The following is a 12,966-nucleotide window of genomic DNA, read 5'->3' as shown; positions in this document are numbered from 1 at the left end:
GTGCCCGTTCTGGAACTGAATGAGTTACGAGATTTGAGGCAGCATGCTTTTTACACAGAAGTAGGTTGTTTCAGACAAATCTGATCAAATTTCTTTCACTAGGTAGCTAGAGAGTTGGATCGGAGAGAGAGCATTAGCTGCAGTGAACTTCCATTTCAGTAAGGCCTTTGACATATTTCACATAGGTGACTTGTAAATAAAGTGAGCACCTTTGGTAAGGGCTCTAAAACAGTTGACTGGGTTAGAAATTGGTTTATTTATTTATTTTAACATTTTTCTATACCGTCGTTTGATGGGAACCGTCACAACGGTTTACATTAAGGCACAATTACTGGGAGGCGACAAAGGATAGTAGTGGTAAATCAAGTTCACTCTGAGGAGAGGGACAGTACTAGTGGTATGCTGTAAGGACCGGTCCTTACAGCATACCACCGCAGAAGGATTGTCAGGAAAGGTTTGTCTTTTTGCAGCGATACCAAAATCTGCAAAAGGGTAGACACTCAGGAAAGTGAGAAAAGCAAGATGCAGAATTTAGTAAAGCATGAAGAATGGTCTAGAGAAGTGATTCTCAACCTTTTTTCTGTCAGGATACACCTGACAGATGGTTCACAGGCATGACACACTGAACACAGGAGTGTCATGGGGCTAAATGTAAAAGTACACAGTGTGCATCCACAGGAACCCCCCCCCTGACCCGCAATAATGGATACCTCATCTCAGTCACACATATAGAACAGGATCTGCAGTAATGCACAAACTAATCCACACACAGTTACACCTGTATTATGGAATGCACTCAAATAGCAACAACCCTACCTATAAAAAGGCAACACTACAAATATTAAATCAGACCCTAAACACCAATACACCTCCTATTAGGAAAACAGAACAAGCCAAGCAACTATAGATCTCCACACAAATAATTGTAAAACTATATGAATAAATGTTTCAAAACAGCTGATGAACAGAACAAGACCCAACAATTAAAAACTCATAAAAATTAAACATTTTCCAAACACCAATAACATTTCTAAACAGCATACACATCACATAATATCCAATAATTAAAATGGCAGTCAATCAAGAAAAATAAACTTAAAAAGCCACCTTTATTTACCCCCTCTAGCAGCTCTCCTACTCCTCTTCCATGCAGGCCAATAGCACATACCAGAAGCAGTAGTGGCTGAAGCTCTGTACTCATAGTCCTCTTCCTTAGGGCCCACAACCAGTCTCTCTCACACACATTTCACACCTCCATGACCAGTTTCTGGTCTCTCACACACCAATCATCTCCTAACCAGTCTTTCGCTTACACACATACCACTCACCTTCCCGACCAGTCTCTCTCCCTCATGCGCACACACACACAGGCTTCCCACTCCCATGTTCTATCTTACATATACAGGCTTCTCACTCCCATGCTGTGTCTCACACACCCAGGTTTCTCATTCCTATGCTCGCTGTCTCCACATGCACAGTTTCTCATTCCCATAATCACTTTCTCTTTCAAACACACACACCAGTTACCTCCCCAACCAGTCTCTCTTATGCATACATACACATACAGGCTTCCTACTCTCATGCTCTTTCACACACGCCCCTACACACCAGGCTTCTTATTCCCATGCTCTCACACACAGGTTTTTCATTTCCATGCTTTCTCTCACATACAGATACACACACACATCACCTCCCTGACAATCTCTCACACACACGTCATCTCCCGAACCAGTCTCTTTCTCACACACACACACACTCCAGTCATATCCCTGACCAGTCACTTTCATTGTCTCTCACATATACGTCACCTCTCTGACCAGTTTTTCTCAAATCACACACATGCTCTCACACTTACATACATGCTCTCACCGTTACACATACGCACACACTGGCTGGCTGTGTCTCTCTCACTTCCTGCCCCCCCCCCCCCAACAGAGCACAAATGGTAGCTGCAGCAGCTTCCTCCTCCATCCCCCGCAGGCCAAGAAATAAGAATCCCATTGGCTACGGGGGGGGGGGGGGGGGGGGGGGGAGGGCAATGCTGCTGTCTCCTTTGCTGATTGCCAGCTGCTTCTGATTTTGCTCCAGGCCCACACTACTTTTCAATGCAGCATGGCTCTTTCTTCCCACGCACCCCACTGCACATCATTTCCTGTTCTAGGCCACAAGGGCAGGTGCGGGAAGAAGAAAAGGCCCAGCCACAGTTGCCAGCTTCCAGTGACACTGCTGCCGTTCCCACCCGGGTTTGAACATGCTGATAGCCTGGGCAGCAACGGCAGCAGTGGAAGATAGTCTGCCTCTTGGTGAAGGAAGAGGAGAGAGCAGCGGGAGACCGGTAACTCGCAACACACCAGTTCAGAATCGCTGGTCTAGAATCTGGCAGCTAAGTTTTAATACTAAAAAATACATTTGGGCTGCAAAAACACAAGAGTCTGGGGTGAAATTCTTCTATGCATGAAACAAGAATAGGATCTGGGGATGATCGTATCCGATAACCTGATTTGGCCAACCAGATGAAGGTGGTGATGGCAAAAGGCTGAAAAATGCTTAGGGGCATGGACAGAATAATGGGCAGCAGAAAAAAAGGAGAGCTACTGTCCAAGTCTCTGGCACAACTTAATTTGGAAAACTTTGTACAGTTCCAGAGACTGTACCTTTAAAAGGATATGAACCAAATGGAGTCCGTCACAGCGGGTGGCTACTAAACTGGTCAGCAGGGATAGACTTGAAGATCTAAACCTATATACTGTAGAGGAAAGGTGGGATATGATAGCAAGGCCAGTGCTTCCATTAAGGCAAACTAGGAAGTTGCTTAGAGCAGTGGTTCCCAAACCTGTCCCCAGCCAGTCAGGTTTTCCGGACATCCACAATGAATATGCATGAGAGAAAATGTACATGCACTGCCTTCATAACATGCAAGTTTTCTCAGATGCATATTCACTGTGGATATCCCGAAAACCCGACTGGCTGGGGAGTCCCCAGGACAGGGTTGGGAAGCCCTGGCCTAGAGAATCAACGTTTTGGGGGTAGCAAAATCCTAACAGGTTGAGGCCCGGAAGGGTGTTGTACCAGAGGCAATATCACCAAAAGGAACGCTGTGCTGGAGCCACTGCCACTGGTAGGAAGCAATGCTGTGCTGGAACTGCCATCAATAGCTAAGTTGGGGATGGAGGGTACATAACCAAAGATTCATCTAAGATGCCAAACACTCCTGCACCGGCCCTGAGGAGAGAGATGTAAATCCCTCCAAGGAATCAAAGCACAGGAGGCAGGCCTCTTAACAGAAAGGAGATTCTGAAACAAGGACTCATGGGATGAAGATGAAAGGGGACAGAAGTAAATATTTCTTTACAGAGAAGGTAGTAAATGCTTGGAACAGCCTCCCGTGGAGATGGTGAAGACAAAGACAGTATCTAAGCTAAAAGGATGGGACATAAGAACTTAATTGCCATTCTGGGTCAGACCAAGGGTCCATCAAGCCCAGCATCCTGTGTCCAACAGAGGCCAAAACCAGGCCACAAGAACCTGGCAATTACCCAAACACTAAGAAGATCCCATGCTACTGATGCAATTAATAGCAGTGACTATTCCCTAAGTAAACTTGATTAATAGCCATTAATGGACTTCTCCTCCAAGAACTTATCCAAACCTTTTTTGGACCCAGCTACACTAACTGCACTAACCACATCCTTTGGCAACAAATTCCAGATCTTTATTGTGCGTTGAGTGAAAAAGAATTTTCTCCGATTAGCCTTAAATGTGCTACTTGCTAACTTCATGGAATGCCCCCTAGTCCTTCTATTATTCGAAAGTGTAAATAACCGAGAGAGCTCTGAAGGAGTGGCAGGGATTGTCGAGATGGGCAGACTAGATAGGCTATATGATCTTTTTATGCTAGCATGTTTCTACATGATGAACATCCAGTGGCCATGGATGCAGGCCTTGAAGATACTGACTTCTTGGCCTTAGGCTTTTTCATACTCATCTAAATATATATAAACTTTAAAAGTTCCGTTTAAGGGGCTGCCAAAACAGCAGCAAAAAAATTTTTGAAGCAATAACATGGCACTGAAAGTGCACTAATGAAACAAAGACCAAATCTGCAAGAGACTGGGATACACCCATGCAGTAGATTGGACAAAGAAAGAGACAAGGCAGAGTGCGTGCAACTCCCGCACATGTTCAGTATTGAGATCTGAGAGCTGGGTCATGACAACGTCATTGGATGATGTTGCCCATGCGTTATGGCTAAGTCATGCTTGCTTGTCGATGGAGAACCGCAGTGATCTGCAAACAAAGAATGGGGGAGCATTCTGCATAATTCTGCCTGGGGATTACTCCACTTCTGTAGAGTTTTGAGACCTAAAAATGAACATGATTTTTCTAAAATTATCTAGCCATGACAGTGTACACAACACTATTCATATCCATATGCAGGAACAGATAGGAAAACATGTTTATAAGAAAATGTCCTCACATTATGAAGAGTAATGTGTATTTTTTTTTTCCATTTAAAAATCGAGGGGAGTAAGTAAATAACCTCTTATTTAGTTCAGGCTATGCTGGCTTCTTATAGCCTCTGGTGTCCTCTTAAGCCTACCCTGTCTAGTCCTCTCCTTCATACTATCTGCTCATTCTGGAAGTTACTTAGAAAAATGTTGGAAATTAAATGTCCTATCAGCCATACAGTAGAAGCGTCACATGAATTTTAAATACATAAACCAAAACCTTTACCCATCAAAAATGTACCAACTTTCAGTTTGTTTTATAGTTGTAGATGCTCGTCTGCATTTTCGGTGTGTTACTTTTACAAAGCATAAACAAAACAAATGTGTCTGAGTGTTGTATATTTTGTACAGGTAAACAGCCGCGTGTAAGGGGACAGTTTTCAAAGGCCTGTTAGACTGCCTGTCCCACTATGCTGATGGCTTCTGTATGTGTGTTAAGCTTGCCCAGATGGAACAGTGCACTTACATGCGTAGCTCTGCGTTTTCAGAAGCAAGCATGTAAAATTTCAAGAAAAAGCTCTGCTCCCTTAATAGGAATAGCAGCATGCAGGTAATTTTGGTGGGATAAGTTTCAAACTTACACACGATTCCACTTTGAAAAATGATGTTACTTATGCCCATTTTTTAGTCTAATTTATGTGAGCTCTTACAAATTATTCCATAGTGTATAAAATGCAATAATCCTGAATATTTCTGCTATAGCCAGCATTATCCATTGAAAGTTAACTGAGATTTAAATAGCATTGCAGTACCAAAAGCTACACAATGTAGCTGGGTTTAAAAAAAAATGTTTGGACAAGCCCATAAACTTTTAACCAAAAGACCTGGGGAAAGACATTACTTATCACTGCACCATAGCAGCAGGGGATCTACTTAGTGTCTGGGTACATGTGAGCTGGATTGGCCATGGTTGGAAACAGGATGCTAGGCTTGATGCACCCTCGGTCTGACCCAATGTGGCAATTCTTATGCTCAAAGCAAAGCTTCCTATATCATTAGCAGATGACAAGAGACAGCCAACACATGTGGTCTATTTCATGTCAAATTAATCTTTTTACATAGAACTACATCGCACACAAATATTTTTAGAACCTTAAGTAAAATGTCCAACAGATGATAATATACGATAATTAAGCCACAATTCTGTTTGTTTACTGCCCTGTCTATAGGTGCTGAACTCAACAGGGTATTAACTGATAACAAGATCACTGTTATCATGGGATAAAATGTTTCAGGATTTGCTTTTAAAAAGATAGATTTTTAAAAGAGAACAGCTGACAAGAACATTTCAAACAGCTGACTTTGTGTAACTACAACATTTCTAAAGAATGAATGCCCCTGTAAGCCAGCCACACAGATGCTCAGAATTGAAAGATGTTTTATTTTGTCATTCTTTCTAGAAGGAAGCTGTGCTTTTTTTTTTTTTTAAATCGATATTTCCCTTCCAAGTACCCACGCTTGTTTTGCTACCAAAGTCCTTGAAGACGGGGATTTTTCACTCTCCCTGAAAAGGAGATCTGTCGGATATTCAAGCTTTGCTTGTATTTATATTTAAACATTGGTAAAAGCATTTTTAGGAATAACATTTGGGAAAACAATTTCTATTTCTCTTACTTTTGTGTAACATGAACTTAGTTATTTCTAGCTGCCTCTGCTATTTCCTTTCTAAAATGAGACACATGCATTTTATCTCAAGATATTTCCTGAAAAAGAATGCCGGAATACACATACTAGAAAATTAAATTCAGAGTTAAAAAAAATAAAAAGTAAAGGTTTCAAAAGCAGTAGCTACAAAACTCTGAAGAAATGATTATTAAAATAAACAAAAAGTCACAAAAGGGTGATACTAAATGCTTTGCCACATAATTAAATGCCAATAAAAACAACACTACACAAAAATTGTGGTTGAAATCACCGCCTTGAGATGATAAATTGGTGCAGTATGTTTCAAAGATGTTGTACATGTTTGTATCTTGCAGAGGTCAATACACTCAGACATCACTATTCAGACAAGTTAGCTGGATAAGACCTGTCCAGATAATTTACATGCATATTCGACAGCATGGTTTTGCTGCTGAATATCCCATCTGCTGCTACTTAGCCACATGTCTTACCTGGCTATGAAGCAGGTCTAACTTATCCAGTTAACTTAAAATCTGAATATCGCTACTTATCCAGCTAAGTTAGCCCAATAAGTACAGCCACCCAATTACACTCACTTCCCACCCACTGACTATCCCATTAACTGTTTAGCCAGATAAGTCACTTATCCGGCTGAGTGGCGGCCGCTGCTTATCCAGCTAAGTAGTGTTCAGCATGTTTTGAATATCAGGCTCTTGGTAAACGCTTTTACCTGATCTGTTCTTTTTATCTGCAGTATCATCTAAAGCAGACAAGGCTGTAGAGATGCTCTTTTGAAGATCATTACTGCCGCCTACAGAATCATCCTCCTCGTCATCAGAAGAAAACGAAGGCAAAGGTTCCAAGTTTTTCTTCACCTCCTCTTCAGCTGGTTTGGGTGGACTTGTAGCGCTAGCCTCCATGGCAGCCGGAGGCACTGGCTGAGGCTTTGGTGGTGGTGGCTGAGCTGCCCGAACCATCAGTGGAGACTGTCGCCTATTGCGGTTTGTCATCCGTACAGCAGGAGTTGAAAATTGTTGCTTGGGTCCAGATTTTAAAAAGTCTAAAAATGATCCAATAAATCCCATTTTAACTTCTGGCTGTTTTTCCTCTACTTCTTTGATTTTTTGCCTTATTCTTTCCTCATGCTGATAACCATCATGACTTTCACCAATGTGGGGAGAAAGTGGAAAAAACATATCAGTTCCTTTTGAATTTGGACGCTTGCTTTGACAAGCTTGTTTTATTTGCCTCTGGGTACCACTCTCATCCTCTGCAGTTGACTTATTTTGTATTTTCCCTTTTTCTCTCTTTTGATGGCTTTCTAGTGTCATACCTTGGTTTTCATCATCACCCTTAGCACCAGAACAAAGAGAGGGTTGGAGCTCAGTTTTTGGCTGCAGTAGACCGTTAGTCTGGTTACCATCATCAATACTCATATTGAAATCATTGTCCGATGTGGCACTTTCTTCACTAAGACTCTTGCCACTTGAAGCAAATTCTGCTCTGCCATTACCTAGAATCTCATTATCTTCTTCAGATTCTTGGCTAGTGCTAGACCGTTTCTTAACAATAGCAGAAATCTGTTCTTGCTCCTTGTGTGCAATTCCAGTCGATGGAGAGCCTATTCGTATAGTTTGATCAGAAGCCTCCATATTTGTTTGATCAAGGATTATGTTTTTTGACTGTAGAGAAGACACTGAGGAAAGGTTTACTGTCATTTGGCTTCCATTTACAGAAAGATTATGCATGTTTTGTAGCTTAGCAACCATGGCTGGTGAAGAACTGAAGTTTGGACTCAAACGTCTAAGGTCTATAGACTGAAAACGAGATTTAGAATCCTCAGCATTTTCAAGAGATGGGTTTTCTTCATTAGACGTAGATTTAGCAAACTCCTGTGGTGTAACCCCACAAGCTGCTGCTGTAGCTGCTAGGATATCATCAACATTTGACAAAATATTCCTTTCATCGGTAAGAAGAATTGAATCCGGGAAACAAACCGATCCAAGGGAAACAAACTGATTCTTGGAATCATGTTGATTTGACTGGCTGAAATTAGTTTTTGTAGTCAAATGTTGCTGCAAATGTTTTGAGGGCTCTGCAATGTTAATTTTCATAACATCTGAGGTTTGAGGATAGAGTTGAGGTTGACCGCCATTACTATGAATAATATGGCCATCCATTTGAAGAAACTGAGCCTGTTGAGGACTCTGAATCTGATGCGTTTGTGTTGATGTCTTTGTTTGTCCTAAGCTTGATTGTAGCATTGATTGCTGAAGAATGTGTAAATCACAAGCAGATTCTAAAAGTACCTGTGCACTAGGCAACCGTAGCTGCTGAGCCTGTCTTGCTGCATGAGCCTGAATTTGGGCTGATGTGCTGCTAATCTGATCCTGATGTTCTGTGATTTTTGTTTCATGTACCTTATGTACAAGAGGCTGCTGCTGACTTAACTCTTTAGCACTAACATTAACCTGGGATGATTGCATTAAATTAGCTACCTTTTTAATATCATGACTAGCTATGCTGATGTGATGTGCCACATCTTTTTTACACCCTTGAAGAGTTAGCCCAACTTCATCCTCAAGACGAGAGTGACTCCTGATTACACTTTGGGGATATCTGTCATCTGCCTTAGACACCCTGTAGGCCTCCTCCTGGTCACCAATTTCACCTTCAACCAGTGTCTGAGTTGCAGGTTCAAGAGAAGCTTGCTGTAATGCCTGTAAATCCTGTATTGGAAATTCATCGTCATGCTTTGAGGAAGCAAACAAATTGGAATCAGATTTCCTTTTAGCATAGGATTTTGTATTGGAGGCAGACCTACTCTGTAATGTCTGTGAATGAACTGGAGATGTAAAGTTAGACTGGACAGTTGGCAAAAATTTTTGTGGAGGTGGTGATTTCTGTGTTTGAGTATTTTGGGAAGCACACAAGGAAATGTAATTCTGGGATGGACTAGATGATGACAAGTTCTGTACTTGAGAAGAAGAAAATGGAAGAGAATGCGAAGGTGAGGCTATTGTCAAATTTTGCCCTGAAGTATAACTTTCTGAAGGACTAACGGCTGACAAAATTTGTGACTGAGATGAGTAACTGACCTGCGATTGGCTAACTGGAGATAAACCCTGAGAGAGACTGGAAGGATAACTCTGAGATTGGTTAGCAGAAGGCAGATCCCTCGTTTGATCAGAATAGTTCTCATCTGTAGCTGAAGGAGGTACAGGTTGCTGACCAGAAGAGTAACTTAGTGTTGGACTGTCAGAAGTTATGGTTTGTGATGGCGTAGAAAGTAACGTCAGTGTTTTATATAAGGAAGGCAATGTCTCTGATTTGCTGGATGAGAACCCTTGAGCATGACTGACAGGTGGAATATTTGGTGACTGGGATGAAATGAACTTTTGCGACTGGCTGACTGTCAGAAGACTCGGTAGCTGTGCTGCTGCATGGATTTGCGTCTGACTTGCTATCACAGAACTCTGGTTTTGCGCAGACTTGGGGTAACTTGGTGCCTGCGTAGGAGAGGCTACGCTTTGAGGCTTAGGATTTTTTGATGATCTTGGGGGTTGTTTTACTGCACAGTTTTTTGCCTTTGTTGAAGAAAGCGGATATCCAGGCGATGGAATGACTGATGGGTATGACTGAGTAAGTTCCACTGAAACTTGAGAGGTCTTCTGATGTGGTCCTCCATTACTCATCTGAGTAATATCTCCTAATGGACTACAAGTCAGCGTGGACTGCCTCAGTGTATCCTGAAAGCTAATTCCACTTGATAAATAACATGGTAAGGAATGCTGAGAAACAGTCAGTGTACTGGAAGGCCGCTGATGGTGTTTAATAACACTACATTCACGCTGAAGTGCTCGTTCAATGGAGGCAGTGGAACCTGTAAAGACTGAAGTACTGAATGGCTGGGAAGCCTGCTGCACTCCTCCAAGTGCTGAAGGCAACAAACTAAACTGAGGCTGCAAGAGGTGGGGTGCCGACTCTTGAGCTGATCGATATGTTGAAGACTGAGGGGGTATGCTGGTACTTAAAACTGCACTCCCAAGGCGATCAAATGCCAAAGCAGTTGGGACAGGGCTAGACGATGCTTTAATCTGCAGTATAGGGTCATGAGTCAGAAGACCATTGGTTGTAGCACTGAAAGTTGCATCCTGAAGTGTTAGAGATGGGGTAGTGACAAAGTTTCTAGAAGTGAAAGTATTTGGATGCTGATAGGCTGAGAGGGCAGACGTTGGTGGAAATGTTCCAGATGTTGGTAGTGCTCCAGTAACAAATAATTCCGTTGAGGAATGCATACCTGTAAGAGCCAAAGAGAAAAATATTAAGTAACCGTGTGTCCATAACAAACATTCCATGTGGCAAAATCTATCTACACATACCTTAAGGGATGAGTAGTTAAATGTGCACAGTACCATGTATGTTATTGTAACCATACATTGTACATTGCTTTATACAGGTTTGTCCAGAAAAAGTAGTTTATAAGTTTTAAATTCTCATCTATCCACATTTAGATGAAAAAGTTATCCATTTGCTTTCAATTCTTAAAATGTGTATGTATCAATTATTCATATCCTGTTTAAAAAACAGACACCTACAGTCAAGCAATCTGACTAGCTAACTGGTATTCAGACCCAAGAAACAGCACAGAAATTTGAAAAACGAAATCAGGAATAGCATGGTTAAAGAACAGAACAACGGTTCCTTCTACTGTAGAACCTAAAGAACTTTAAAAGCCCAAAGACTGAATACAGACATAATGTGTTTCAGTGCAATTCAGAATTACTTTAACAGGACACATTTCAGTGCATGTATTTTTCTCTTGGTTGCACTGGCAGTTAAAGTGAGCAGGTTTTTACACTCATGCTGCAAAAAGCATATGTGGAAGATCAATACTATGAGCCTGATTCACTAAGCATCCTCCCTCCCCCATAAAGAATTGGAAAAAAAGAACCTTCATGAACCAGGTTCTGTGCCAGGCAAACAAATCAATGGGTTTTCCTTCGGAAACAGAACTGGAGAAAACTTTTCCCCCGTTGGGCCTACTGCAACTTGCTGTTATTCAAATATAAAATATCTGCACATCGGCAAGTAAAGTAGTACAAGTATAGTTCTTCAAAACAGTTTGTGTGCCTATAACGTACTTTTGCTATACTATAAAGTCATTCAAACCCAAATTCTAGTATATGAGTGCAATTCATTTTTAAAAAAGCTTGAAATTCCATTCTTACTGAAAAATTTAAGTACTAACAGAATGATACTGCAAATTGTCTTGGATTGCATACTAAGCAAGGTGATTAATAACTGCAAATAAATGCTTTCCTTTTCTGGATATTGTGTTAAATATAGATAGAACAAACGTATATAGAAAACTCAAGCTAAGGAAAAATAAATAGTTTTCCTTGTAACTTGCTTATTTTGTGGTTCTCTCTTTTGGCATTTCTGGATTTTTTTAAATTTTATCTAATATTTGGATGTGGGTTTTTTTGGTCTTTCCCATCCTTTCTTCTCTGTAGGCAGAGGGCAGCTGTTTCTCCTGGGCTCAGGCCAGCAGCATACACCAGGTGCTACTATTTAACTATCCAGGAATTTTCCACTCCTGAATACAGATGTAATGGAGACCTGTTTAACAACCTTGCAGTGTGCAAATAGATCATCATAATAAAAAAAGAAAAATCAACAATCACAGTATTTAATGAAGGTCTGAACAGTAAAGGAACACCATATACCAAAATTCCCCCACTATATTTGCATCAATGCAGCTATCTGTAGGAAACTTTAGATGCCAACTCTGCTATATGACCCCAACACCAGAACGCTGCTTGGATTCTTTCGTTTTTGGAAGTCTCTCACATTTTATAAACTTTGTTACATGATATGAAATAATTGATATGCGGTTTTTTTGCCAAATTTGATTTCCCTACTTAGATGGTTCTTAGATTAATAGTTTTGAATAAAATGTGATAATTTGGCACTACTTGTTTTTAAGCAAAACATACTTTAGAGTTGATAGCGGGGTACTGTCACATTTTGTCAATGGATTTTGTTTATATAATGGAGAAATTAATTACCTGATAATTTCATTTTCCTTAGTGTAGACAGGTGGACTCAACACCAATGGATTATGCTCCCCTGCCAGCAGATGAAGATGGAGTCAGATTTCAAAGCTGACGTCACCCTAGATACATCCCTGCAGTGAACTCAGCCCTTCAGTATTCTCTTCAAAAGCCACTGTGGACATACTATTGAAAAAAACGTGATTTAAAATATGATTAAAAACAGATAACCGTAACTGTACTCAACCAAACACTGAACCCCAGTAAGATTATAGATGCCCTGATCTAGGGACTGGATGACAGTTTACCCGTAATCCCTTGGAATCTATATCCACTCCACAGGCGAATCTTTAGCACTGTTTTTAAGCAGCCGTGGGCAGGATGCTGAGTCCATCTGTTTACACTAAGGGAAACTAAAGTATCAGGTAAGTAATTTCTCCATTTCCTAGCATATAGCCAGATGGACTCAGGACCAATGAAATGAACAAAAGCTACTCCCGATCAGGATAGGAGGCTGCCAGCAGTCCGGTTAACAGCAGTCCCTTGCAAAGGCTGAATCCTCTCGGGCCTGTACATCCAGGCGATGGAACCTGGAGAAGGTGTGCAAGGAAGACCACGTCGCCGCTCGGCAGATATCAACAGGAGACAGCAGTCTAACTTCCGTCCATGAGACTGCCTGAGTCCTAGTGGAATGAGCCTTAACCTGAGAAGATAATGGCTTTCCTGCCTCCATATAGGCTTCCATAACCAGCTCCTTAATCCAACAAGCTAAGGTAGTC

General features: G+C 41.3%; 1 protein-coding gene across 4 annotated transcripts in view; it reads right to left on the bottom strand.

Moving 5' to 3' along the window:
* Nucleotides 1–12,966, bottom strand: part of QSER1 (glutamine and serine rich 1) — a 43,268-nt gene that overhangs the window by 19,149 nt on the left and 11,153 nt on the right. For all 4 annotated transcript variants that reach the window (XM_029582117.1, XM_029582118.1, XM_029582119.1 and 1 more), the window contains one exon: nucleotides 6,862–10,431. In XM_029582117.1, coding sequence (XP_029437977.1) covers nucleotides 6,862–10,431 — 3,570 coding nt within the window. The remainder of the gene's footprint in view (nucleotides 1–6,861; nucleotides 10,432–12,966) is intronic.

The sequence above is a fragment of the Rhinatrema bivittatum genome, chromosome 17 (genome assembly GCF_901001135.1).
Source record: "Rhinatrema bivittatum chromosome 17, aRhiBiv1.1, whole genome shotgun sequence".
NCBI classification, from domain to species: domain Eukaryota; kingdom Metazoa; phylum Chordata; class Amphibia; order Gymnophiona; family Rhinatrematidae; genus Rhinatrema; species Rhinatrema bivittatum.
This window is presented reverse-complemented; position numbering and strand designations above follow the sequence as displayed.